Source organism: Nomascus leucogenys, chromosome 21, assembly GCF_006542625.1.
Source record: "Nomascus leucogenys isolate Asia chromosome 21, Asia_NLE_v1, whole genome shotgun sequence".
Taxonomy (NCBI): Eukaryota; Metazoa; Chordata; class Mammalia; order Primates; family Hylobatidae; genus Nomascus; species Nomascus leucogenys.
Genome location: NC_044401.1, coordinates 19,879,656 through 19,904,525, shown reverse-complemented (window position 1 = coordinate 19,904,525; position 24,870 = coordinate 19,879,656). Strand labels below are relative to the sequence as shown.

The window sequence follows — 24,870 nt, the reverse complement described above, 5'->3', positions numbered from 1 at the left end:
ATCATTCATTTTTTGTGCCTAGCAAAATGCCTGCTAGTAGTAGATGCTAAAATAATTTCCCTGAACTGAAATTACACTCAAATAAACTATATGCTTATTAAAATATGAAGAAAAATTAATATAAGCATCAATTTCATAATATACACAGAGCAGCATACAACTGGAAATTTATTTCTAACAGTAGCTCAAGTTTCTTAAGGAAAAAAATTACACCTCAATTTAATGAATTGGAAATATGTTTAATATAAAACACTGATATCCTCAAAACATTACTTGCATATTAATTTAGGAAAATGAATTTTAAACAATCCTCAAAACATGATAAAGGACAGTGATATCTTTGAAAAACATACAAACAAAAATGTCAAGAAATCACAAGATGTCTTATAGACTTGCTTTCCCAAAATTAGATGTACAAAACAATAGTCGCCTTTAAAAGTACCCCCTAACACACACAAATTGGGAATGAAATATGTAATTATAACCATCTTTATATGAAATATCCAAACAACAAATATCTTTAATAATATAAAGATAGTGACAAAATCAACAAAAGCTAAGAACAGTGAGGCTTAACTGACCTCTATTCATATGATTTTGAAATAAAATGTTCAGACTTTCTAGCTTTATCTTAATTTGCCTTTGCTTCACTGCTTTATGTAGTTATAATGTAAATCTAAGAGATGCTTAAAACAGATTAAAATAATATTGTTAAAAAACATTTTTCTTATGTGAGAAAATACAATATAATCATATCTCCCTCAAAATACTCCTGATAAGATTAGAAAGTTCTGAAGTGTTTAATCATATATAATGCCACCATTATCACATGAATTCAGAACTGTTACCTGAATATTTAATAAAAAATTAAGTTCCATGAGGATCATAGGTCTCTAAAAGCTACAATTTAAAAATATAAAAGCAACGAGAGCAATCTGGCTTTGCAGATGAATACTGGGTAAACTGAGCTATAAAATTATATATTTAATTCTAACCATTAATAAATAGGACTGAGGACTTTCTTTGTTAAAGTTATGAGGACACCAATTTTATCTTCTATATTACAGAAACTACAGATAAATTCCGTGATAATGTAAGAGTGAATATTTATATAGCAGTACCTCAAGTTGAGCTACATGTATAATTTTTAAAAAACTATTTTGCACAGGTAAAATTTTTTGTTTCAAATTTTACCCTGAACAAATGAACTAAATTATAAGATACATATGACATCAAAAGAAATGAAAAAAAAATAGAGCAGAGTAATCGCATTTAGCAATTGAGAATAATAAGCTGCACTTTAAAAGAGCAAATTTTTATCATCTTCCTAACATTATGAATGTCTTTTTGTTACATACAGAAGGGATGCCGTAAATGGCATTTTCTGAAGCCTTGATACTAAATTCTTTTTTAAAAAAATACACAGTATTCATACTGCATGCTTGAGCTGCAAAGAATAGAATTACAATATGATGTGACCTGTCAGCAAATTTGCCAAGCACTGGGGCTGGCACCAGGGAGGCTTTAACTCCCCTCAGCACCCAGTCATGTGGAAGTACAGATCACGTAAGTTTTATTATCTACAAAACATTCCCATATTACATATGCTATTGCATAATCCAATCATATTTACTCAGAAAAATATGAAATATTTATAAAATTTTAATTTACATCTAATAAGTTTATCTATATCACCCCCATTCCCACTCCATCTATGAGATCCCAACAATTCTAATAATGTATCCTATGTGTTTTAAATAATGTTCCAATGACTTATTATAAAACTACTGCAAGTTATTTTCTTCTCTGTGAGCTGGCTAACACAAATGCTGGTAAGAGGCTTTCCAGTAATCTTAGAGAACATCTGTGTCATGTTTGTACAGATTAACTAGCTACTGCTGCCCTTCTGTTGCTGTAAATGAAGTTTCAAGATGAGCTCTCGAATATCTTCCCGTTTGGTCTTTATTACATGACGAGGAAACCACTTCTCCAAATGAATTGGAAGTTCAAAGTTAACAATAGGATCCTAATGAGAGAAAAAAAGAGTGCAATCACTTTAGCAGCATAATTTCAAATTTGTTTTAATTTCATTTTTATAAGAAATGACAAATTGCTGACTTTTTTAAAATAACAATTATATTAAGACACAATTCACATAGTACAATTCACCAATAGCATACAATTAAGCATTTTTAGTATGTTCACAGCACAACCACTTCCACGATCAATCTTAGAACATTTTTATCAAATTGTTAACTTCTAAATATCAAAATTAAATACTCTGTTCTGCTACAATGTATGTTTAAGTGAATTAGCACAGACAGAATTGGTAAATAAAGAATGATTCAGAAATGAAGTTGGTTTTATCAGAACTTTTCCCAACATGTTAAGATTTTGAACTATTAAAGAGAAAGCCTTAGTAGCAAATGAAAAATCTCAGATTAAAAATGGAAAATCCTGCAAAGTGCCTTCTTCCAGTGTAAGAAATAGCTGACTTATGGCTTCAAGAATCACTACCATTTCAATGACGTTAAGCTTAACCAGGAAATTGCAAATTGCAACCACGGGACGTTCCCTCTATGTTTAAAAAAAAAAAAAAAAAGATTTCTGAAAAGGGCTATCCTTAGCACATGTTTATAAACTTGATAAAATTATTAGAAGCCAGAGGTAAAAAGGACTTATATCTTGAAGAAGGAATTAAGAGCCCGGGGTGTAAGGCTGAAAGGATGGACTGATTGTGAGTCCAGGAGCAAATGCTAGTGGAGATTTACTGTGCTAATATTTTTATTAGAAGTAATATTATTTTTATTAGGACTTACTTACAAAGTCCCATAGGTTTTGAGCGGTCTGCCTTAAGCCCATGTTTTAAACCTAAGCTATCTTATATTAGTGCATCAAATTTACAAAACACGAGGCTTAGATTTTTGAAGGTTTTCCCAGGAATCTTACATGGTGCTTCATCCTGTATTAGATGTATATTCTATTGACTGGGCTATATAAAGTAGAATTATGTAACAAACAAACTCGGAATATGTTATGTAATAAGGCAATTTGAATATTCAAAACACAAAATCAAATCCATTTGGAAAGGGTATGAGAGGGCCAGAACCTGACACCCTATGATGAAGTTCCAGTGTGGAATAAAAAAGGGAGAAAAGAAACAAACCTAATAGATATTTAATGATTTCCAAAATGTGTACTGTATTTTAATATATATTATCCTTCCTCTCTCATATTAAAGACATCAAAAAGTTGTAGCTGCATACTATAACTCTCATGCTTTCAAAGTACCGTTAAGCATTCTCCAAGCCGACTTCTGGTCAAAAACATCCTGCTACTAGATCCATCTTCGTAAATAATAGTGGTAATGACTAAAGTAATGAGATGACAGTTCAAAAAGCAAAGAGTGCTTCCTTGCTATTTAAAATTTCATCTTTAATACTGCTACAGTTCCTACAAAGTCTCAGTGAACTAGAAAATAACACCTATGTTTGTCATTGTACTTCCCCAGCTATAGTTTTCTGAGCTTCTTGAATAAACGGATCTTTTTATTTTAGAAAATTTTATTTAAAATACTGTCTCTGCCCTATTCTCTTTCTCTCCAATCTTGCTGGGACTCCAGTAACATGTAAATTATACCTTTCAAACAGTAAATTATACTGTTTCATATTTGTCTCTTAAGCTCTGTTCTCTTCTTCACATTCTTTTTTCTCTCTGGGCTATAGCTGGAGTTCACTAATCCTATCTTCTACTGCATCTAGTCCTCTATTAAACTCGTCCAATAAGTTCTTAATTTCAGATATGTCATTATACATCTTCAGCTCCGGAACGTCTATTTGATTTTTTTTTTTGTATACTCCATGTCTTCATCCATTTTATCTTTGGCTTTATCTTCTCTAACCTATTAATTAAATCATTTTAAAGTTCTTATCTGCTAATTACAGTATCTGGATCACCTGTGGTTCTATTTCTTTCTCTTAAAAAAAAAATCTTGATTACCTGTAACATGTGCCTGCCTCTTTGCTTGCCCAGTGATATAGTTTTGCTGTGCCCCCACCCAAATCTCATCTTGTGGTTCCTATAATCCCCACTGTGGTGGGAGGGACTTGGTAGGAGGTAACTGAATCATGGGGGCAGTTTCCCCCATGCTATTCTCCTGATAGTAACTTCTCATGAGATCTGATGGTTTTATAAGGGGCTTCCCCCTTCGCTCAGCTCTCATTCTTCTCCTTGCTGCTACCATGCAAAAAAGGACATGTTTGCTTCCCCTTCCACCATGATCATAAGTTTCCTGAGACCTCCCCAGCCATGCTGAACTGTGAGTCAATTAAACCTCTTTCCTTTATAAATTACCCAGTCTTGGGTATGTCTTTATTAGCAGCATGAGAATGGACTATTACACCCAGTAACTTGTGACCGTATGGTGGTAACTGTGAATTAAAAACTTATTTATAGCTTCACATACCTTGAAGAAGCTTTCCACATATTGCAATAAATATACTCCACAATCACTGCTATTATCCTGTTTAGGAACTTTAGGGCATAGATCCACCATGTTTGCTTTGCTGAATTGACGATGAGTTTTTAGTTTAACTTCCCACTCTACCTCTAAATACCTGAAATAATGAACAAATAGAGTGACTAAAGTAGAAATCTCTTTATCAGTATGCAACATTTTCAGAAAGGCGGAAAAACATTTGTTGCCAGATGTGCTGTCTCAAGCCAAATTTCCAGACTGAATTTTACCAGTACAACCTACATTTTATGAGGCTCACAAGTACTACTTTAAAGAAAATATGTAATGTGATTTTCAAACTAAAAGCTAGACTTTTTTCAACAACTCAACTTTCATAACTCAACAAAGTAAACTAAGAAATCATTTTAAAAGTTTCATCATTAGTTTTTTCCAAGTACTACAGTAAATTACAAAATTACACATACATATATACACGTAATTATACAAATGTGAAAGAGTTCTTATTTTTTTCTAAAGTGGTACTTTTGATAATCAATGCAATGCTTCTTTGTAAAACTATACTTTCTGTTCAATTATGAATACAAATTCTGAATTTACCTTTAATATAATCCTTTAGAAATATTAATACTTGACTATTAACAGAAGATATTTATTATTAAATTTATAGGCTTGTTGAAATAGATAATAAAATATAATTCCTGATATAGTCTTTTCAATAATTCTGAAGGTAACTTCAAAATTATTGAGGTTTTAGATAACAGACTGAATGGCAAAATTGTCATACTTACTCTCGTAAATTCTGAACTGTGTTTTGTACAGAAGCAGCTTTCAAGGAATCTAGTATAAGAATACATGGCCTATGAAAAGCAAAGGACAAAATCAAGATTTACATACTTGTATACAAAGTATATCTAAATACCTCAAAAAACTGTATTATTATTACAGCATGTACCTACCTTTTACACATTTTCTTTGGTACTGACATATTCGACTCGGTACTCTGAAATAACAAAAATTTTTATGACTGCAATTAAAGCTATTTTGAATAACTTACTATTCAGTTACTCCTTTAAAGTGTTTCAAACTTTGAAAATTAAAATTTCAAGTAATAGTTATCTTCATCATCAAAAGTGAGCTAACTTCATTTTCCACAAATTTATTATACTGCTAAAACAGTAGGCTATATACTTTTACATGTGGTCTCAAGTAGTTAAGGAGTTTTAACTTGTCCTAAAAAGCAATCTGGAACTTTAATTACTTTCATTCCAAGTTATTATCTTAAGCGAAGATAAACAAGTTAATTTAATGTGTCTTTACATACATTCTCCAATTTATGATGTCAGCAGAGACACACTTCTTCCCTTTGAAGCATAAGATGCAGAACCTTAATCTATATTAAGGGAAAAGGGATGGGGAATTTTGTTTTGTTGATGTTGTTCGTTTTCTTCATAAGTTTGAGAAACCACAGATCAAACTTAAGCACATTTATTTAATACAGACCTTCTCAGTTCCTTCATTATTCTAACATACACAATGGATCTCTAAGACAGAAAGAGTATACAAAGTTTGCCCAACTTAATTGACCTTGGAATCCTGCTTATCATGAACTGCGTCTTAGAATGAATATTCAAAGAAACTCAATTTGAGAAATCTGGCCCTAGAGGCAAGAAGGAATGCTCCTATTTTGCCGCTGTGAGAACAGGAAAAGAAGCCTTCCTCCGTAAGTAGTGACAGTTCGTATCAGTGACAGTAAAGACATAGGCCTGTGCCAGGGAGTCTGCTGCTATTTGTACATACACACACACACACAAAAAATCATTAAGTGGCAATCTTAATCAATTTAGAACACTGAATCTAGGCTACGCAGATCTGTTTGGAGCTCCAAATAAAGAAGAGTTAATGATAACTATTTTAGCCTAAGGAGTTACATAGATTCACTTTGAGTCTACCTTGAATGATTTTTACCAATAATTTTCTGGCCGGGCTCAGTGGCTCATGCCTCTAATCTCAGCACTTTGGGAGGCCCAGGTAGGCAGATCACCTGAGGTCAGGAGTTCAAGACAAGTCTGGCCAACATGGCAAAACCCCATCTCTACTAAAAAAAAGAAATACAAAAATTAGCCAGGTATGGTGGTGGGCACCTGTAATCCCAGCTACTTGAGCGGCTGAGGCAGGAGAACCGCTTGAATCCAGGAGGGGGAGGTTGCAGTGAGCCGAGATTGCACCATTGCACTCCAGCCTGGGTGACAGCAAGACCCCATCACAAAAAAAAAAAAAAAAAAAAAAAAAAGGAAGAAAGAAAGAAAATAAAGTAGAATATATAATGTGCTTAAGATGATTAATTACCTAAGTTCAAAAAGTTACTGACATAATAAAGAATAAAAGTAAATCTGATCCTTAGAAATTAGAAAAGTAGTTAATCAAGATGAACATCAGATAAACTACTAAATAACCTAGAAAGTTAAAGCAAGCTAAACAGATATAAGAATAATAACTTATCTTGTTCTCTTCCCCAGCCCCACAAAAACTGTCAAAGAATCACAAAGCAGCACAATCTAATGACGGGCCAGCATAGCCCACCTAGCTATGCTCTATTTTATAGATAACATTACTATATTCATGAGTTTTCCTTCCTTCCCATCTGTAAAGAACACACTTACTTGGGAATCCTCTGCATTCAAAGATAGTGTTGAAGTAGTACGTAGATCATTATCTAGTTAGAAATAATTAAGCAATTATGAGTGTTTATTTTATGTTTTTATACCGGTAACTTAGAAAAGCTTAAAATTGTAATTTTTATGCAGTTACTGGATGCACGGTAAAAATACTGGAGATTTAATTTTTTTCATGATTAATGTTATGAATAAAATTCAATCAACAGATAAAACTGACAATGGTTGGCTGTTATCAAATAATAGGTAAACCCCAGAGCCATGATCTGAAATACCAGTTAGCTTGGCAATTCTCTATAAAAAGATAATCTTCAAAAATAGCTCATTAATCAAAATGTCTGCTATTTAATGCAGAAGGCAGTTAATCTGCCTAATAATGGTGCTTCTAACTATGACCATACAGTTTTGTGTAAGTACACATTTGAGGCTTAAGAGGTTTCAGGATAATTAAACATAATCAGTTGCTTCATCAGTTTTTCTTTTTCCCCACATTTTGGCCAGTATTAATGCTAACGGCTATTTTTAAATCAGCTTACTGCTTAGGCTACAGCTATAAAACACTTAATTTTGTTACTTTTTTCTCAAAGAAAGTAGGCTTATTTACTTTAGATTTTGGCTTGTAAGAAAACTCGTGGAAGAATTATAAGAGATCCTATATTACCTAGCCAAATTAATACAGTCTACAAGAAATTAGATTAAGTAAAAATGGGGGATTTCAAGCATTGCCTGGAAATCAATGGCATGAATTCCTAGTCATGTTAGCAAACCTAGTGTATTTTTTAAAATGTTATAATACTATTAATTAGCTAGATTTTGTCATTCCACAATGTATATGTATTTCAAAATATCATGTTGTAGCCAGGTATGGTGGCTCATGTCTGTAATCCCAATACTTTAGGAGCCTGAGATGTGAGGACTGCTTGAGGCCAGGAGTTCCAGACCCACCTGGGCAACATAGTGAGATCCTATCTTTACAAAAAAAAATTAAAAAATAAACCAGGTAAGGTGGTGCACCCCTGTAGTCCTGACTAATCAGGAGGGTAAGGCAGGAGGATTACTTGAGCCCAGGAGTTCGAGGTTGCAGTGAGCTATAATTGAGCCACTGCACTACACCAAGACAACGTCTCTTAAAAAAAAAAAGTATGTTGTACATAGTAAATACATGCAATTTTATCTGTCAATTTTTTTAAGTAAAAACAAGCAAAAAATGTCACTGGAAATAATAATAATAATACATGGAATAAACATAAAATTTAGGGTAATGGCTACTTCTGGATTAAAGAAAGAAATGGGCATGGTCACAAAGGAGATTATTATTATATCAGAAAAGTTTTAATTTCTTAATCCAGGTGAAACAGGTATTGATGTTGGTCATATTAGTTATACTTTTTTGTATGTTTGAAATATTTCATAAGATCGATAAGTAGTAATTTTTAAGTGCCATAATAAAACTTGATATAACAGTACAACTTCAGAATTATATTTTGTCTATACATGAGTCTATCATTAAAAATTTCAGATTTTTTATTCATCCTGCTAAAGTAGGTAAGTAGGTTTAATGATAGTAAGTAACTATACTACCATTAACTTCATTTTCTTCCCTGTAACCATTAAATTATTGTCATCATTATTAAAAACACCATCTACGTTATGGACGTCACCTATTGTTTTGTTGTCACTTTGGGACTGCTGAGCCTGGGACTGCTGGGATACAGTTTGTGGAAAATCTTCATACACAGCTTCTTCTAACCATGGAAAACAAATGACTGCGAGATACCAGTGAGACCTGTTGAAAAAGAACTACAATCTTAATACCATGCAAAGTCTAAACAACATATAATATATTCTAGAGATACATCTGAGAAAGTGAGAATAATATTTCATATTAATTTTGAAGACATCCACTGTAATATCTCATTATAATATAGAGCATACATATCAACACAAATTAAATATGCAGAGTTACCAAGGCATAAGTAACACTATTTAGGGTAACAGCTGAGTAGTTCAAATTTATTTACTTTCATACAATCAGTGTTTCCTATTAAGGATCTGCCTTAATAAATAGACTCTCGGCATTATTTTTTTTTGTACTGGTGCTTGAAGAGTTTTTCTTAAGTATCTGAAGATTCACTCAAAAATATTTTTATTTTTTTATTTAGAAAATTTTTTCTTAAATCCAAACGAAAAAACATTCAATGTCTCAGTCATTATAGTCTTGTGGTCATTTGTCACTTTATTTTTTTTCACTACTTTTACAACATAACCATTGTCAAACCAAAATCCAAGATAAGGAATTCATTGCCTTAGCTACTTTTATAAAAAAAAAAAAATTAAAATAATACCTGAGATGTATGTGGCCATAATTTTTACTGATTATGAATCTAAAAACACTACAAAATTTTTTTCTGAGTTCTTTCCAATATGTTCTTAAATAATCTGAAATACTTACGACTCATTTACAGGTACAAAGATGTAATCTTTATTAAAAATGTTTATGTGACGAGTCCATGTTCTTACTCTTTTATGTCTTCTCTGTGCCATTCTGAGAATATGAAAGATAGATTTGACATATAAAAATTTTTTCATTTAAGATAGGGACTTCAGGAGCCATTTTTATATACTGAAATATCTTAAATTTAGTTTATTTAACCATCTTCTTTAAGATATATAATATTTAACACATTATAAATATACCCGCTTATAGTAACCCCTGGTTATTCTTAAATTTAATAACTATAAACAATAATGAAATGGACAGAATAAAGGCAGCAATTTATTAAATGCTTTTTAGATTCCAAAACTGGCTGTGCAACTTAGTATAAACACAGTTAAATCTACTTATTTTGCTTAGCTCCATCTGGGCATGATATAAAACACTGTCATTAAACCTTAACAGAATTCTCCAACTGTTATACCTGTCATTAGGGAGGTTTTAAAACTCAATGGGCTGAGTGTGGTGGCTCATGCCTGTGATTCCAGCTACTTGGGATGCTAAGGTAGGAGGATCACTTGAGATCAGGAGTTCAATGCTAGCCTGGGCAACATAGCGAGACTCCTGTCACTAAAAATATAAAGAAAATTGGCCAGGGTGGTGACACACTCCAATAGTCAGTCCCAGCTACTTGGGGGATTGCTTAAGCTCAGGAGTTTGAGGCTGTGATCACGTCACTGCACTCTGGCCTCAGTAACAAGGGAAGACCCTATCTCTAAAAAATAATCAGTTAATTTAATTTAATTAAAAATCTGAATGGAGGAGGAGAAATGAGGCTTTTATTCTCAGATTCTTCAAAATAAAATTCATCTTCCTTCCTTTCATACACAAGGAAACTACAGAATGATGTTAAATATACCTACCACTCATCCATCTTTCCTTTTATTTCTTCAACAAATATTTATTAGGTTCCTAAAAATAAATAATGAAAGTCACCTACACTGCCCTAGAAGTACTCATAATCTAATACGGGCAGAAAAAACTATAACAAATAACTAAAATGTGTCATAAGAGGTACAAAGGAATTATGGTAATGCAGCAGTCCCCAACCTTTTTGGCACCAGGGACTGGTTTTGAGGAAGACAATTTTTCCAGGGACAAGGTTGGGGGGATGGTTTCAAGATGAAACTGTTCCACCTCAGACCATCAGGCATTAGTTAGATTCTCATAAGGAGCACGCAACCTAGATCCCTTGCACGCACTGTTCACAACAGGGTTCGTGCTCCTATGAGTATCTAATGCTGCCACTGATCTGATAGGAGGCAGAGCTCAGGCGGTAATGCTCACTCACCTGCTGCTCACCTCCTGCTGAGTGGCCTGGTTCCTAACAGCCACAGACTGGTACCAGTCTGAAGCCCAGGGGTTGGGGACCCCCTTATTAAACCATCTGAGACAGCCACCTTGAACAGGGTTGGCTTGCATACACACAAATACTAGTTTCTTTTCTTTCCTAATCAGGGGAGTTAAAAAAGAAGGATATAAAACCAAGTTTGACTGTCAAAAGAAAGGTTTTAGGAAGGAAGAAAATGACATTTAACAGGGGGATAAAGGTGGTATGTGACTTCTGGCTCAGTCCCTTGGATGGAACTCTTATTGCAGGGAAAAAAAAGGCAAACCATTACATTCTTATATAATTTTTATCAAGTCATATAGGAAACTGAAATCACTGTCCCATCTTGTTCATCTGAATAATATCTAACCAAAACCCTGTGGGTAAACATTAGGAGTAACATAGGATCCAGAATGAGCTAAAAGATTTGACAGCAATTAGACATTATGTGGAAGATTAACCACACAAAAAAATCAAAGTCACATGTTTATTGAATTTTCTCATTTCAAAAGGACCCAACCATTATAATGAGTATAAACAATTACTTTCAACTAGTGCATAGTCTGTTAATTTGTTTTCTATTTGAAAATCTTAAAGATAGACATCTGGTTTTATATTGGCATTTGGTCGATTTCCTGATTATGCTAACCTTATTTGATTGAGAATATATTAGACATAGAATGAGGCAAGGAGGATAGGAGAATATGAGGGCCAAACATAATCTCCTATTCTCAGTTTCTAACTGTGTAGAAAATTTTCAACTAAATGTCTAACAGTTTTCTCAGTAATCAATAATAGGCACTGTTATCATCTCATATTTTGAGTTCCTAGTATGTTCCAAGCACCGAGCAAGGCACTGGGGATAGAGTGGAAAATAAGACAGATAAAGTCCCTAATTTCATGTAGCTTCAAATGAGAAACAGAAAATGAAGAAGCAAACAAACTAATAAAATGATTAGAGATCATGCTGTGAAACAAATTTTTTTAAATGCCAGGATAAGTTGTTTCAGGCAGAAAATAGGAAAGAGGTCAGCATATTTGAAAATGGAAAGGAGGTAGGTTGAACTTAAGTATGGTAAATGAGAGGAAACAATGTTATGAGATGAGTTTAAGGAGATGGAAAGAAGCCAGATCTTGCAGGATCTCATAAAGCATGATAAGGAATCTGTAGCTTCTTAACACTAATAGTTTGAGCCTTTTGGTGTGGATTTATTGGCCATTAAAATTCATATCTCTTGCTGCTCTGATGACTTTTAAAAACTGATTTGTAGGGATTCTTTGTGTAAACACTAATGCTTGGTCTGATATATCAAATTGTGTGAATGCTTAACAGATCAAGCATTAGTATTCACACATTCATGTGCATGTGTGCGTGTATGTGTGTGTGTGTGTGTGTGTGTGTGTGTGTGTGTGTGTGTGTGTGTGTATCTTAGGCATCTTACCCTAGAGGATGCCACTCACATAACTTTATTTTTATTATGTATATAATAATCAGGTACACAATATCTGTTTTTTGAAAAAACTTAGTAATACAGCAGAATCTATCTACTTTCATTTCCTTAGTTTGAAAGTGAGTGTACAAAATTCACAATCTCTACTTTGAATAATCTTGAAATAAAACATGAGATTAAGTGCATGGTACCAATCATTAAATTCTGTATATATAAAACAGAACAGGAGGGCATCAGAAATGTTATCTAATTTATTTAATAAATCTCCCCCTTCCATATATCCCTCTCCTAGCCCTGATTATCAGAAATATTTTCAAATTGCAGTTTTCTCCTTAATTGATCCTCACAGGTCTTGTCCATCAGGATAAATTCCAAACCTGTAAAGACACTCAAAATGGAGTTGATCATACATCCCAGTTTGTCTAGGAAAGCCCTGGTATACGCACTCGTTGTCTAGTGTACCCACTAACACAGCCTCCTATTATTCTCACAAGCATCCCAATTTAGACCATTAATTACATAATCACAACACTATGAACAACAGAAAGAGTTGAACTTTGAAACTGGAAAGCTATATCCAACTTTGAAAAACTTATATAACTTCTTTAAGCTTCAATTAATAAAGACAATGACAATAATACTGTAGAATCAAATAACCTTATGTTCACTGTCTTAGTTCCTAGCAGGCACTCAATAAATATTAATTAGTTTCCCTATTCGTACCCTCTTTCTCCAACAATATATCAAATTCAAGCAGTTTATCCATTAATCCTCTTCTAACTCTTGTTTATTATTCCTGTTATTTTAACGAGAGGAAACAAACTCTCATAGCCATTTTTTTTAAAGCAATCTAGTACAATAAAAACTTTGGAGGCCGGGCGCGTTGGCTCACGCTTGTAATCCCAGCACTTTGGGAGGCTAAGGCAGGTGGATCACGAGGTCAGGAGATCGAGACCACGGTGAAACCCCGTCTCTACTAAAAATACAAAAAAAAAAAAAATTAGCCGGGCATGGTGGCGGGCGCCTGTAGTTCCAGCTACTCGGAGAGGCTGAGGCAAGAGAATGGCGTGAACCTGGGAGGCGGAGCTTGCAGTGAGCCGAGATTGCACCACCGCACTCCAGCTTGGGTGACAGAGCGAGACTCCGTCTCAAGAAAAAAAAAAAACAAAAAAACTTTGGACTAGAAGTTAAAAGGTAAAGATTCAAGTACCAACCAGTTCTGCCATTCACTAGCTGTTCATCTTAAGTAAAATTTATTAATCTTCATTAGACTGCTTCCTCATATGAAAAATTGGGATACAGTTTATATGCCCTATCAAAAGGTACTGTCATGATAGGAAAAACTGAAATAATGTCAATAAATGGAGTTGTAAATTGTAAGGCAGTAGAGAAATGTTTACGTTAACTTTTAAAATAACAATAACTCAGTTTTATCATGAGTCTACTCAGATTATCATACAAAAAAATACTTGGGCAAAAATCAGCTAAATTGCGCAAACAAATATGGTATTTCATATAATGTAGCATAGGCTTAATTAAATAGTCTGTCATTGGGGATCCAACCAGGAAAACAAAAACAACCCTATATAACAGATAGAATTTAATGCAGGAAATTGGTTATAGCATTGACAAAAAAAGAAAACAAAAACGGGGACAGTGAGACAGCCAAAGATTAGCAGAGGAGGAAACTGCTATACCGGGCAAAGAGAGGAAGCAGTTACCTCCAGATGGAAGCTGGAGTTATAGCAGGTCTGTCCTGTGAGAGGTGGACTCACAAAGGAAATACAGCCACTGTCAGAATAATTTCCCAATGCAAAGACAGTAGGCAAGAAATAACCTAGCTTCTTTCTTCCTTGCCCTCCAACTTCCAGGATTTCCCCCAGGGACATGCAATTGGAAATGCAGACTGCAAGTGTCAGCCTCCCTGTCATGGGCAGCAAAACAGTGGAAGGATGAGAAATGGCTCTCATGGCAAACAGACCCAGGACCTGCACAAATGGTAGTACTGCCTACTTGAGGAAATACTATAAAGAAGCTACTGTACTAGGAGCATCAAAAATAGTATATTTTCATGAGGAGATATACCTAATGCTAAATGACGAGTTAATGGGTGCAGCACACCAACATGGCACATGTATACATATGTAACAAACCTGCACATTGTGCACATGTACCCTAAAACTTAAAGTATGATAAAAAAAATAGTATATTTTCTCTTAAAACTTAAGTACATTAGAGGATTAACTTACGAAAGATTTGGATTATCTTCTGTTAAATTATTTTCCTTTCTTGTCAAGCATTTATAGAAAAAGCTACTAAAAATGTGACTTCGTTCAACAAGTTCATCTGATGCCTTCTCCAATATAAGATACCTGTAAAGTAGTAACCCCACAAAAGTAAATTATTTTTAGATTTTACTTGGTCTTCCCCCAATTGTCTTATGTGTTCTGGAAATCTTTATTTTTTATCTATTTTGATTCAAAGCAATCCTGCAGTTTCCTCTGATTTCGGCTTTCAGTTTGGTTAGTTACCTAGCCTTCCAACATGTAAAGCAGAAATTACCCACTTAATTCATTCATTTACTTAACAACTATTTATCAAATTCCTAACATGTGGCCGGGCACGGTGGCTCATGCCTGTAATCCAAGCACTTTGGGAGGCCGAGGTGGGCAGATCACGAGGTCAAGAGATCAAGATCGTTCTGACCGACATGGTGAAACCCCGTCTCTACTAAAACAAAAATTAGCTGGGTGTGGTGGTGTGCACCCATGGTCCCAGCTACTCAGAGGGCTGAGGCAGGAGAATCACTTGAACCCGGGAGGCAGAGGTTGCAGTGAGCTGAGATCATATCACTGCACTCTAGCCGGGGTGACAGAGCAAGAATCTGTCTCAAAAATTAAAAAAAAATTTTTTTAAACTTTAAAAAATTCCTAACATGTGCCAAACACCATGTTTACACTAGAGACACAAAACAAGAGGGGAAAAATAAAGTACCTGCCCCTGTACAGCCTATAATCCAGAGGAGTGAGGGTAGAAAATATTAATCAAATAATCATATACTCAAATATAAAAGTGAAATTGTGACACTGCTAAATAATCTAGAAAAATGTTAATAACTGTGTGATATGATTCATCTCTAAATTCTTGGTCCATTTCTGTAATAAAACAATCCTTCCATATAAGCTTATAATTCAATCACTTAGTAATTAACCCCTTCATAATTAGAAAATTCTGCTATTCTTTATAGTTTATGTAGTCTTGAAAATGTGTGATTGTTTTTTAAAGATGGAGTAGCTAGAGTTTGCAGATCAGAATACTGGAAAGGAAAGAGCTATACAGAGAACTCCAGACAGCTGCAGAGAGTCCTCTTCAAGTATTTAGGAGAGTATTAAACACTGAATGTATGTGAGGAAAGTACCCAGGGACAGGGAAAGAACTACCCAAAAAGATCAGAGAGAATGATACCAAGTGTTCACAGAGACCAAGAATGATGCCTTTTCCTATCAGCCAAACTGGAAACTTCGTAATTCCTGAGACATTGGGTAGAGTACTCAAAAAGGTCTTTCCTCAGTAGTAAGATTAAGTTATTGGCCTCATCTAACAAATCTTAAAGGCATCAAACATTTTCCAAATAATTTTACTGTGTCCCAAAACAAAATTCAAGCATATTTATAAATACAAAAATATCCAGCACCCAATCAAAAAATTACCAGACATGCAAAAGCGCAAAGAAATGACTCAATGATGAGAAAAATCAGTCAATTGAACCCAGAACTGACAGAGATGTTAGAATTAGCAGAAAAGAATATTAAAACAATTATAACTGTATTCCATATGTTCAAAAAGAAACATGGAAGATATAAAAGAGACCCACATTTAATTCCTAGAGATTAAATCTACAATGTCTGTAAATATAATGTGAGATTTTGACCTGAGTTACTGGGATAAAGATTACTAGTATTATTAGTAAAACAATACAGCTTAGGTAAGATTATAATAAATTTGGTTTGGGAGAGATGTGTAAAATAATTAGGAGATATCTCCATCAACTGTTGGGAATCTAGGTCTAGAGATACAGTACAAAATGATGGCTAGAAGCAAATTTCCTTTGCATAAAGTTTTAAATGTTTTCATACCAATTCCTGCAGCTCCGGCTATACAAAAAGTTGGGGGAGAAATTAAGTGATATGGATTCTTAAAATGATAGTTAACTCTTAGGGAGGCCGAGGAGGGCACATCACTTGAGGTCAGGAGTTCAAGACCAGCCTGGCCAACATGAAACGCCATCTCTACTAAAAGTACAAAAATTAGCCGGGCATGGTGGCGGGTGCCTGTAATCCCAGCTACTCAGGAGGCTGAGGCAGGAAAATAGCTTGAACCCGGGAGGCGGAGGTTGCAGTAAGCCGAGATTGTGCCACTGCACTCCAGCCTGGGTGACAAGAGCGAGACTTCATCTCAAACAAACAAACAAAAAAAAGATACAACAGGTATCTAAATAGAGCTGCTGTTTCTTAGTTCCCAAAATGATTTGTAATTTGTAAGTAACTTCTTTCACCACCATAATACAATAGTTAAAGAAATTTATATCAAAAACAAAAGCTAAAAAAGCAAAAAAGCAGCAACTCTTCTTAACTATATAGCATCCACAGTAAGTAAAGCAATGAAACTGAATTAGTCAATTCTAGAAAACCTTGGTAAGCAAACATTTTCCAAATCTGAAATCTTGGCAGGCTACTTTTAACAGGATTTAAAATAATTCAGAGATAAAAACATTTATTTTAAGTTTCTCAGTAAAATCTGTAAAACATATAGGATCATTTATCATTGTACTTACTTAAGGTAAAAATCAATGATTACATCATTAAGAAACTCTCCTTCTTCTAAACACTCCAGATCTTCATTAGTTACTCCTAATCCCCCCTTAGTAGGTGGTGGAGGATATACAATCAACCTTAAAAGTAAAAATAAAGTTAAAATATATTGATATTGAAAATCCTATTATCTAAGAGATTTCTTATATGAAACAGTAACTGGGCAGTGGTATTCTGTAACTCAAATCTGTAGGGTAAAAAACATTTGACCAGGCATAAACAATGATATTTTCCTTCCTTTATCCTCACAAGCCACTAATGGTACTCCGATTGAGTATTATCTTTTCTTTTCCAACACTTCCCATGTGGGCTAGTCTCAATAGGCTACTATCTGAGATAGTCTCTAATCAATAGGTTTTATCTCACAATCAGTTATACCATTGAAGATGTTTCTCTTCTTCATAATTTTTAACTTTCAATAAACTGATGTAATAAAATATAGCTTTTCCTTTCTCCGCTTTCTAAGTTCGAATCCTCAAGACTAGTTCCCTTCCTTTCAGAAAAGCTAGCAGTCAAAAATTGTGCTCTGCTCCTGGTGGCTAATCTATACCAGCAGCTGGACAAAAAAGAAATAACATGGGAGTTTAGGAGGCAAGTCTCCCCATAAAAAGTGCCTGCCACGTAAAACTTAAGAGACCACAAAGGAAACAAATAATTTAATCACAACCAGAAAGTAGTAGAGAAGAGATGACAACTAATTAGTCATCCTTCTGCTGGTATTCTCTCTTAAAGCTTAGAAATAAGACCGGTTGTGAATTCCGGGCTATAATCTTGGAATAGGTAGAGCAGTACTCAATGAAAAATGTAGTCAGTAATGAAGGTGTAATATGTACTTCTTGCACCAGAAAGGTTCAGGATGGTAAGAGTCATCCACAGTGATTTAATCTTAGTACCATGGCACCTAAATCAAAAAAGAAAACTGTAAATTTAAAGTGCTAATATGATAGTTTCTACCTTATTGGCTATTTTCCTATCCTAGTCTTTCTTTCAAGTGTCTTTTTTCAAAACAAAGAAATAGAATCACATGGAGGTATAGAAATCACCATTAAATGCACAGACTCCATATTCTTCCTTAGCACCATGAGAAGACATGGATGAAATATGAACAAAGAAGCAATTTCTGAAAGAGAACTTGTAACAAACTCCAAAGTACCTTAAATTGAAGCATATTTCAGTAAGCAATTTCATTTTCCCTATCATACATTCAGATAAGGAATGTAGAATTTTTTAAATCATACATTGCTATTCAAATATTTTTAATACTTTAATCTTACCAAATATGACACTTTGTCTGCCATTTATGTCTTACTGACATAAAAGTAAAATGGCACCTATTGTTTTCTTAATCAATTTTTTAACTTCCTCACAATTTCTTTAAAAAAAAACCTATTTCCATTACTATCAGCATGAAAGTAAAACTTAAAACATTTCAAAAGTTAAACTACTGAAAAGCAGCAACATGAATAAAAACTACTAATATGCCCATCTCCTACAAACATGCTATGACAGTACATACTTCTGAACAGGTCCAGTGTGCCTGACTTCTCGCCATTCTTCATCTGGATTAGATGTAATAGAAAGGGAGTAGCAACCACTACTTTGCTTCTGCAGGAAGGTGTAAGTAGGCTTGGCCGCATCTGTGTTTGAGGGCTGACAGAAAGTGGCAAGCAAAAGGGTCTCAAACATCATAACTTTCAAAAGAACAAAGTCAAAACGTAGACTTGTAAGAGAAAATGTGACTTTAAAAATCCCTATGAATTATATCTATACTTTTAAATTTTCTATAGATATAACCAAACCAAAATAATACCTGTGATGAAAAGATATTGTATAAACAATGGTCAAAGATTAACTTGAAGTACTATTTACAGATATGGACTACAGAATTAAGAATATAACAATTTTGCAGTTCAAAATAATCAAAAAATGTAATAAATAGGAGAAAATAAAATTTAAAATTTAGAGGCTACATTTATAATAATGTAATTCCGCTAAATGGAAAATATATAAATTTATATATACAATATAATTAGGATGCAAAATATTGACATTATACATAAAGAAAGATAGAGATGAAGTCTTGTACTTTATCTAACACTAATGTGGCTTCTATAGGCCTTTTGAATAAAAGATTAGCCTCTGGCCAAACCCGTGTATGTGCATGCATGTGCACAGGTGTATATATGAGTATGCCATAGCTTCTTAATAAATTATTTTCTTTCTAGAACTATTTGGCAGAGATATAAAGCTACATGTATATTACCAACCTCCTATAAAAATAAACATAGCATTTTAAAACTTACTATTGTTTTCAAGATAATTTTAGACTTACAGAAGAGTTGAAAGAAATCAACCTTGCCCAAATTCCCCTAATCTTGTCATACACAACCATAATACAATGACCAAAACTAAAAAATTAACACTGGCATAATAGTATTAACTAAGCTACAGACTTCATTTTGATTTCACTTTTCCATTAATATCCTTTTTCTGTTACAGGATCCTACAATTCCTTAGTCTTTCCTTGTTTTTCATGACCTTAGTACTTTTTTTTTTCAGACAGTCTCGCTCTGTAGCCAGGCTGGAGTGCAGTGGCACAATCTCGCTCACTGCAACCTCCACCTCCCGGGTTCAAGCGATTCTCCTGCCTCAGCCGCCCGAGTGGCTGGGATTACAGGCGTGCGCCACCACACCCAGCTAATTATTGTATTTTTAGTAGAGACAGGGTTTCACCATGTTGGCCAGGATGGTCTCCATCTCTTGACCTCTCGTGATCCACCTGCCTCGGCCTCCCAAAGTGCTGGGATTACAGGTGTAAGCCACTGCGTCCGGCCGACCTTGATACTTCTAAAGAGTACTGGCCAATTATTTTGTAACAGGATTTGTCTCATTTTTCTCATAATTATATTGAGATTACATATTACTGGAAAGAATACCACAGAAGTGATGTGGTACTTCTCAGTGCATGATATGAAGGGGCGTGTTATGTCAATATGTCTTATTACTGGTGATGTTCATTTTGATAACTTGGTTAAAGTGATGTCTACAAGGTTTCTCCACTGCAAAGTTACCACTTTTCTTTTTGTAAATAATACATATTTTATGCTAGAGACTTTGAGATTATGCACATATTTTGTTTCTACTTAAATTTTTACTCATTAAATTTAGCATCTGTCGGTGGACTTTGACTGCAATAATCATAAACATAGTGTCCTACTTGTGGTTTTATATTTCTCTTATTCCTTTTCATTTATTAATTGGATTTTTTCTAAGATATAATTGTCCCTTATCCACCGTGTATTACTTATTCATTCATTTACTCAGTTATCTATTTATATAAATATAGACTCATAAATATTTATTTTTTATTTGGTTATAATCCCATGCTGTCATTATTGATTTTGTTTAACAAATTGTTCCAGCATTGGCAACAGGAGTTCTTTTGGGTTGGTTCCTGTGCCCTTTTCACAAAATGTAGCATTTGAAAGCAGCCTAATATCAATGAATAAATGTTTTCTGAACCTCCCCCTTCTCTGCCGATTATATTAATGATATGCTAACCTGAGATACTGATTTCAGCTTCATTTCTTCAGCAACAGCAACACCAGCAGGGAAAGAACAAGTTGAAGCACAGTAATAATGAATAAAAGAACTTTCTTTTGAAGAGAGGTTCTGAAACAAAGGAAATGCCTGAACCCAAGACAACGGATAAGAAAGCTCTAATTCTCCACTGATTATACTTATTTCCATCATAATATCTTTCAGCTTCAATTCTTCTCTTTGTGAAACAGGATTGTGTAGTTCAAGGAAAATGAATTCACTAGATTTTGCTACAAAAGGAAAAAATAATTTGTATCAATAGTATTATTTTTCAAGAGGATTATAATAAAGTAATTTAATTATTAATAATAGTAAGGTTGGAATATAACCCCAAGTATTTTGTATTTTAGGTAATAACCAAGGCAAATTAATATCCCAAAAGTAAGCCATTAGTAATCCAGAACCAAAACTCACAATTGGTGGACTCCTGTTCTACTGCACTAAAATGTCACAATAGTACTGATTGCTATATCTGCAGTAATAGTAAACATTTGTTAATGGATGTATGAATGAATAATTAATAATTATTTTTCTCTAGCCTGCTTTATGAATCAACTCTATCAACTAGAAACGTATTCCAATTAAACACCTCCTACATTTTCTCCTCAGTCATTACAATGGTGATCTCAAGACATTCTCTTCCCAGATAATACTTATAAATGGCTGTTCCTATTTTCCCCACCTTCTCTGCTATTTAATCATGAATTTTCCTACTAGAAGTAATTAGGACAAGAAAATAACAAATTTGAAAGTTATAAAATTTAGTTCACTACTTAACATCTTTACTGTGCAGGAGAGTAGGAAAAAGGTAGAGGGATTAAACAGGTAAGAAAGAACCTTACTAAATTTGATTGATGTAGTTCTAAACCCAACTCCTTTAGGAGTTGGAGACTAAACAAAGCTGAAAAATATCTCAAGATGTATATTATGTAGATAAGTGTTATAGGTGCATATGGGAAAGTATTCAACTGAATCTTAAAGGAATAATATGTAAGTAAACTGAATTTCACTTTTTAGAAACTAAAGACTGAAGGCAAAGACTTCTATATTTTATTTAACTTTGCTGCTAATTCTGTCAGAGTTCATTATGACCAAGGGCAAGAAACTCATAAGAAAGGTAGTTGGCCAGGCATGATGGCTCACACTTATAATACTACAATTTTGGGAGGCCAAGGCAGGAGGACAGCTTGAAGCCAGGTGTTTGAGACCAGCCTGAGGAACATATTGAGAGCCCATCTCTAGAAAAAAAGAAAGCAAAAAAAAAAAAGGAGAAGAAAGAAAGAATTTGGGCTTATTTCTGGGTTCTCTATTCTATTTCATTGGTCTATTTGCCTATTTTTATACCAGTACCATACTGTTTTGGTGACTATGGCCTTACAGTATAGTTTGAAATCAGGTAATGTGATGCCTCCAGATTTGTTCTTTTTGCTTAGTCTTGCTTTGGCTATGCGAGCTCTTTTTTGGTTCTATATGAATTTTAGGATTGTTTTTTCTAGTTCTGTGAAGTATGATGGTGGTATTTTGATGGGAATTGCACTGAATTTGTAGATTGCTTTTGGCAGTATGGTCATTTTCACAGTATTGATTCTACCCATCCATGAGCATGAGATGTGTTTCCATTTGTTTGTGTTGTCTATGATTTCTTTCAGCAGTGTTTTGTAGTTTTCCTTGTAGAGGTTAGCTATATTCCTCCTTGGCTAGCTATATTGCTAAGTATTTTATTTTTATTTTTTGCAGCTGTTGTAAAAGGGGTTGAGTTCTTGATTCTCAATTTGGTCACTGTTGGTGTATAGCAGAGCTACTGATTTGTGTACATTAATTTTGTATCCTGAAACAGTGACAGTTTGACTTCCCCTTTACAGATTTGGATTCTCCAACAAAGCAAACACAAACAAAGTGGGGAAAGGACACCTTATTCAACAAATGGTGCTGGGTAATTGGCAAGCCACATGTAGGAGAATGAAACTGGAGCCTCATCTCTCACTTTATACAAAAATCAACTCAAAATGGATCAAAGACTTAAATCTATGACATGGAACTATAAAAATTCTAGAAGATAACATTGGAAAAACCCTTCTAGACATTGGTTTAGGCAAAGATTTCATGACCAAGAACCCAAAGCGAATGCAACCAAAACAACAATAAATAGGTGGGACTTAATTAAACTAAAGAGTTTTTGCATGGCAAAAAGAACAGTCAGCAGAGTAAACAGACAACCCACAGAGTGGGAAAAAAAATGTTCACAATCTATGCATCCAACAAAGGACTAATATTCAGAATCTACAAGGAACTCAAACATTAATTAGCAAGAAAAAAACAAACCCATCAAAAAGTGGGCTAAGGACATGAATAGACAATTCTCAAAAGAATATACACAAATGACCAATAAACATGAAAAAATGCTCAACATCACTAATGATCAGAGAAATGCAAATCAAAACCACAATGCGATACCACCTTACTCCCACAAGAATGGTCATTATCAAAGAATGAAAAAATAATAGAAGTTGGTGTGGATACAGTGAAAAGGGAACACTTCTACACTGCTGGTGGGAATGTAAACTAGTACACCCACTATGGAAGAGTGTGAAGATTCCTTAAAGAACTAAAAGCAGAACTACCATTTGATCCAGCAATCCCACTACTGGGTATCTACCCAGAGGAAAGGAAGTCAATATACAAAAAAGATACTTGCACACACATTTATAGCAGCACAATTCACAATTGCAAAAATGTGGAACCAGCCCAAATGCCCATCAATCAATGAGTGGATAAAGAAACTGTGGTACATATATACGATGGAATACTACTCAGCCATAAAAAGGAATGAATTAATGGCATTCACAGCAACCTGGATAGGATTGGAGACTATTATTCTAAGTGAAGTAATTCAGGAATGGAAAACCAATCAGCCCGTGTTCTCAGTCATAAGTGGGAGCTAAGCTATGAGGATGCAAAGGCATAAAAATGATACAATAGACTTTGGGGGCTCAGGAGGAAAGGGTAGGAAGGGGGTGAGGGACAAAAGACTACAAATTGAGTTCAGTGTATACTGCTCAGGTTATGGGTGCACCAATATCTCACAAATTACCACTAAAGAACTTATGTAATCAAATACCACTGGTTTCCCAAAAACCTATGGAAATAAAGAAAAACTTTAATAAAAGATTTCAATCTATTTAAAAAAAGAAGGAGGAGGAGGAGGGAGGAGGGAAGGAGGAGGAGGAAGGAGGGAGGGAGGGGTAGGAAAGAGGAGGAAGGAGGAGGAAGAAGACGGAAGAAGAAGGAAGAAAGAAGAAAGAAGGACAGAAATTGCCAGGTATGGTGCTGCACCCCTGTAGTCCTGGCTACTTGGGAGGCTGAGGTGGGAGGATCACATGAGCCCAGGAGTTTGAGGTTGTGGGGAGCTATGAACGTGCCACTACACTGTAGCCCAGGCAACAGAGTAAGACTCTGTCTCAAACAAAAAGAAAGAAAGGAAGGAAAGTAGCCAAACATGACAAATGACTAAAAGATAAGGCATTCTTTTTTTAAGAACTTACAATTTTCAAGGTAAACATTCAAGATTTTGTAAGCTATTCTTTTTATTTTAGATGAGAATTTCAATTGGTTGAATACAACTATAAGGAGAAATTATGTGAATTAAATAATCTATCCTAAAATTAAGAAACAAAATTAGGGCCAGGCGCGGTGGCTCACGCCTCTAATCCCAGCACTTTGGGAGGCCGAGGCGGGCGGCTCACGAGGTCAGGAGATCGAGACCATCCCGGCTAACACGATGAAACCCCGTCTCTACTAAAAACACAAAAAATTAGCCGGGCGTGGTGGCGGGCACCTGTAGTCCCAGCTACTCAGGAGGCTGAGACAGAAGAACGGCATGAAACAGGGAGGCAGAGCTTGCGGTGAGCAGAGATAGCGCCACTGCACTCCAGCCTGGGTGACAGAGCAAGACTCCATCTCAAAAACAAAAAAAAA

General features: G+C 34.6%; 1 protein-coding gene across 9 annotated transcripts in view; it reads right to left on the bottom strand.

Moving 5' to 3' along the window:
* Window positions 1-150: 150 nt before the first annotated feature.
* Window positions 151-24,870, bottom strand: part of SENP7 (SUMO specific peptidase 7) — a 182,446-nt gene continuing 157,726 nt past the window's right edge. For 5 of the 9 annotated variants that reach the window (XM_012501064.2, XM_030801553.1, XM_030801554.1 and 2 more), the window contains 11 exons: window positions 20,857-21,125; window positions 18,812-18,945; window positions 17,259-17,375; window positions 14,674-14,796; window positions 9,602-9,694; window positions 8,811-8,935; window positions 7,138-7,190; window positions 5,434-5,477; window positions 5,266-5,334; window positions 4,466-4,616; window positions 151-2,026 (listed from right to left, as the gene is read on the bottom strand). In XM_012501064.2, the coding sequence (XP_012356518.2) occupies window positions 1,889-2,026; window positions 4,466-4,616; window positions 5,266-5,334; window positions 5,434-5,477; window positions 7,138-7,190; window positions 8,811-8,935; window positions 9,602-9,694; window positions 14,674-14,796; window positions 17,259-17,375; window positions 18,812-18,945; window positions 20,857-21,125 (1,316 nt within the window). In that variant the 3' untranslated portion in view covers window positions 151-1,888. The remainder of the gene's footprint in view (window positions 2,027-4,465; window positions 4,617-5,265; window positions 5,335-5,433; window positions 5,478-7,137; window positions 7,191-8,810; window positions 8,936-9,601; window positions 9,695-14,673; window positions 14,797-17,258; window positions 17,376-18,811; window positions 18,946-20,856; window positions 21,126-24,870) is intronic. The other 4 variants (XM_003261745.4, XM_004091726.3, XM_003261746.4 and 1 more) reach the window with 1 other exon arrangement.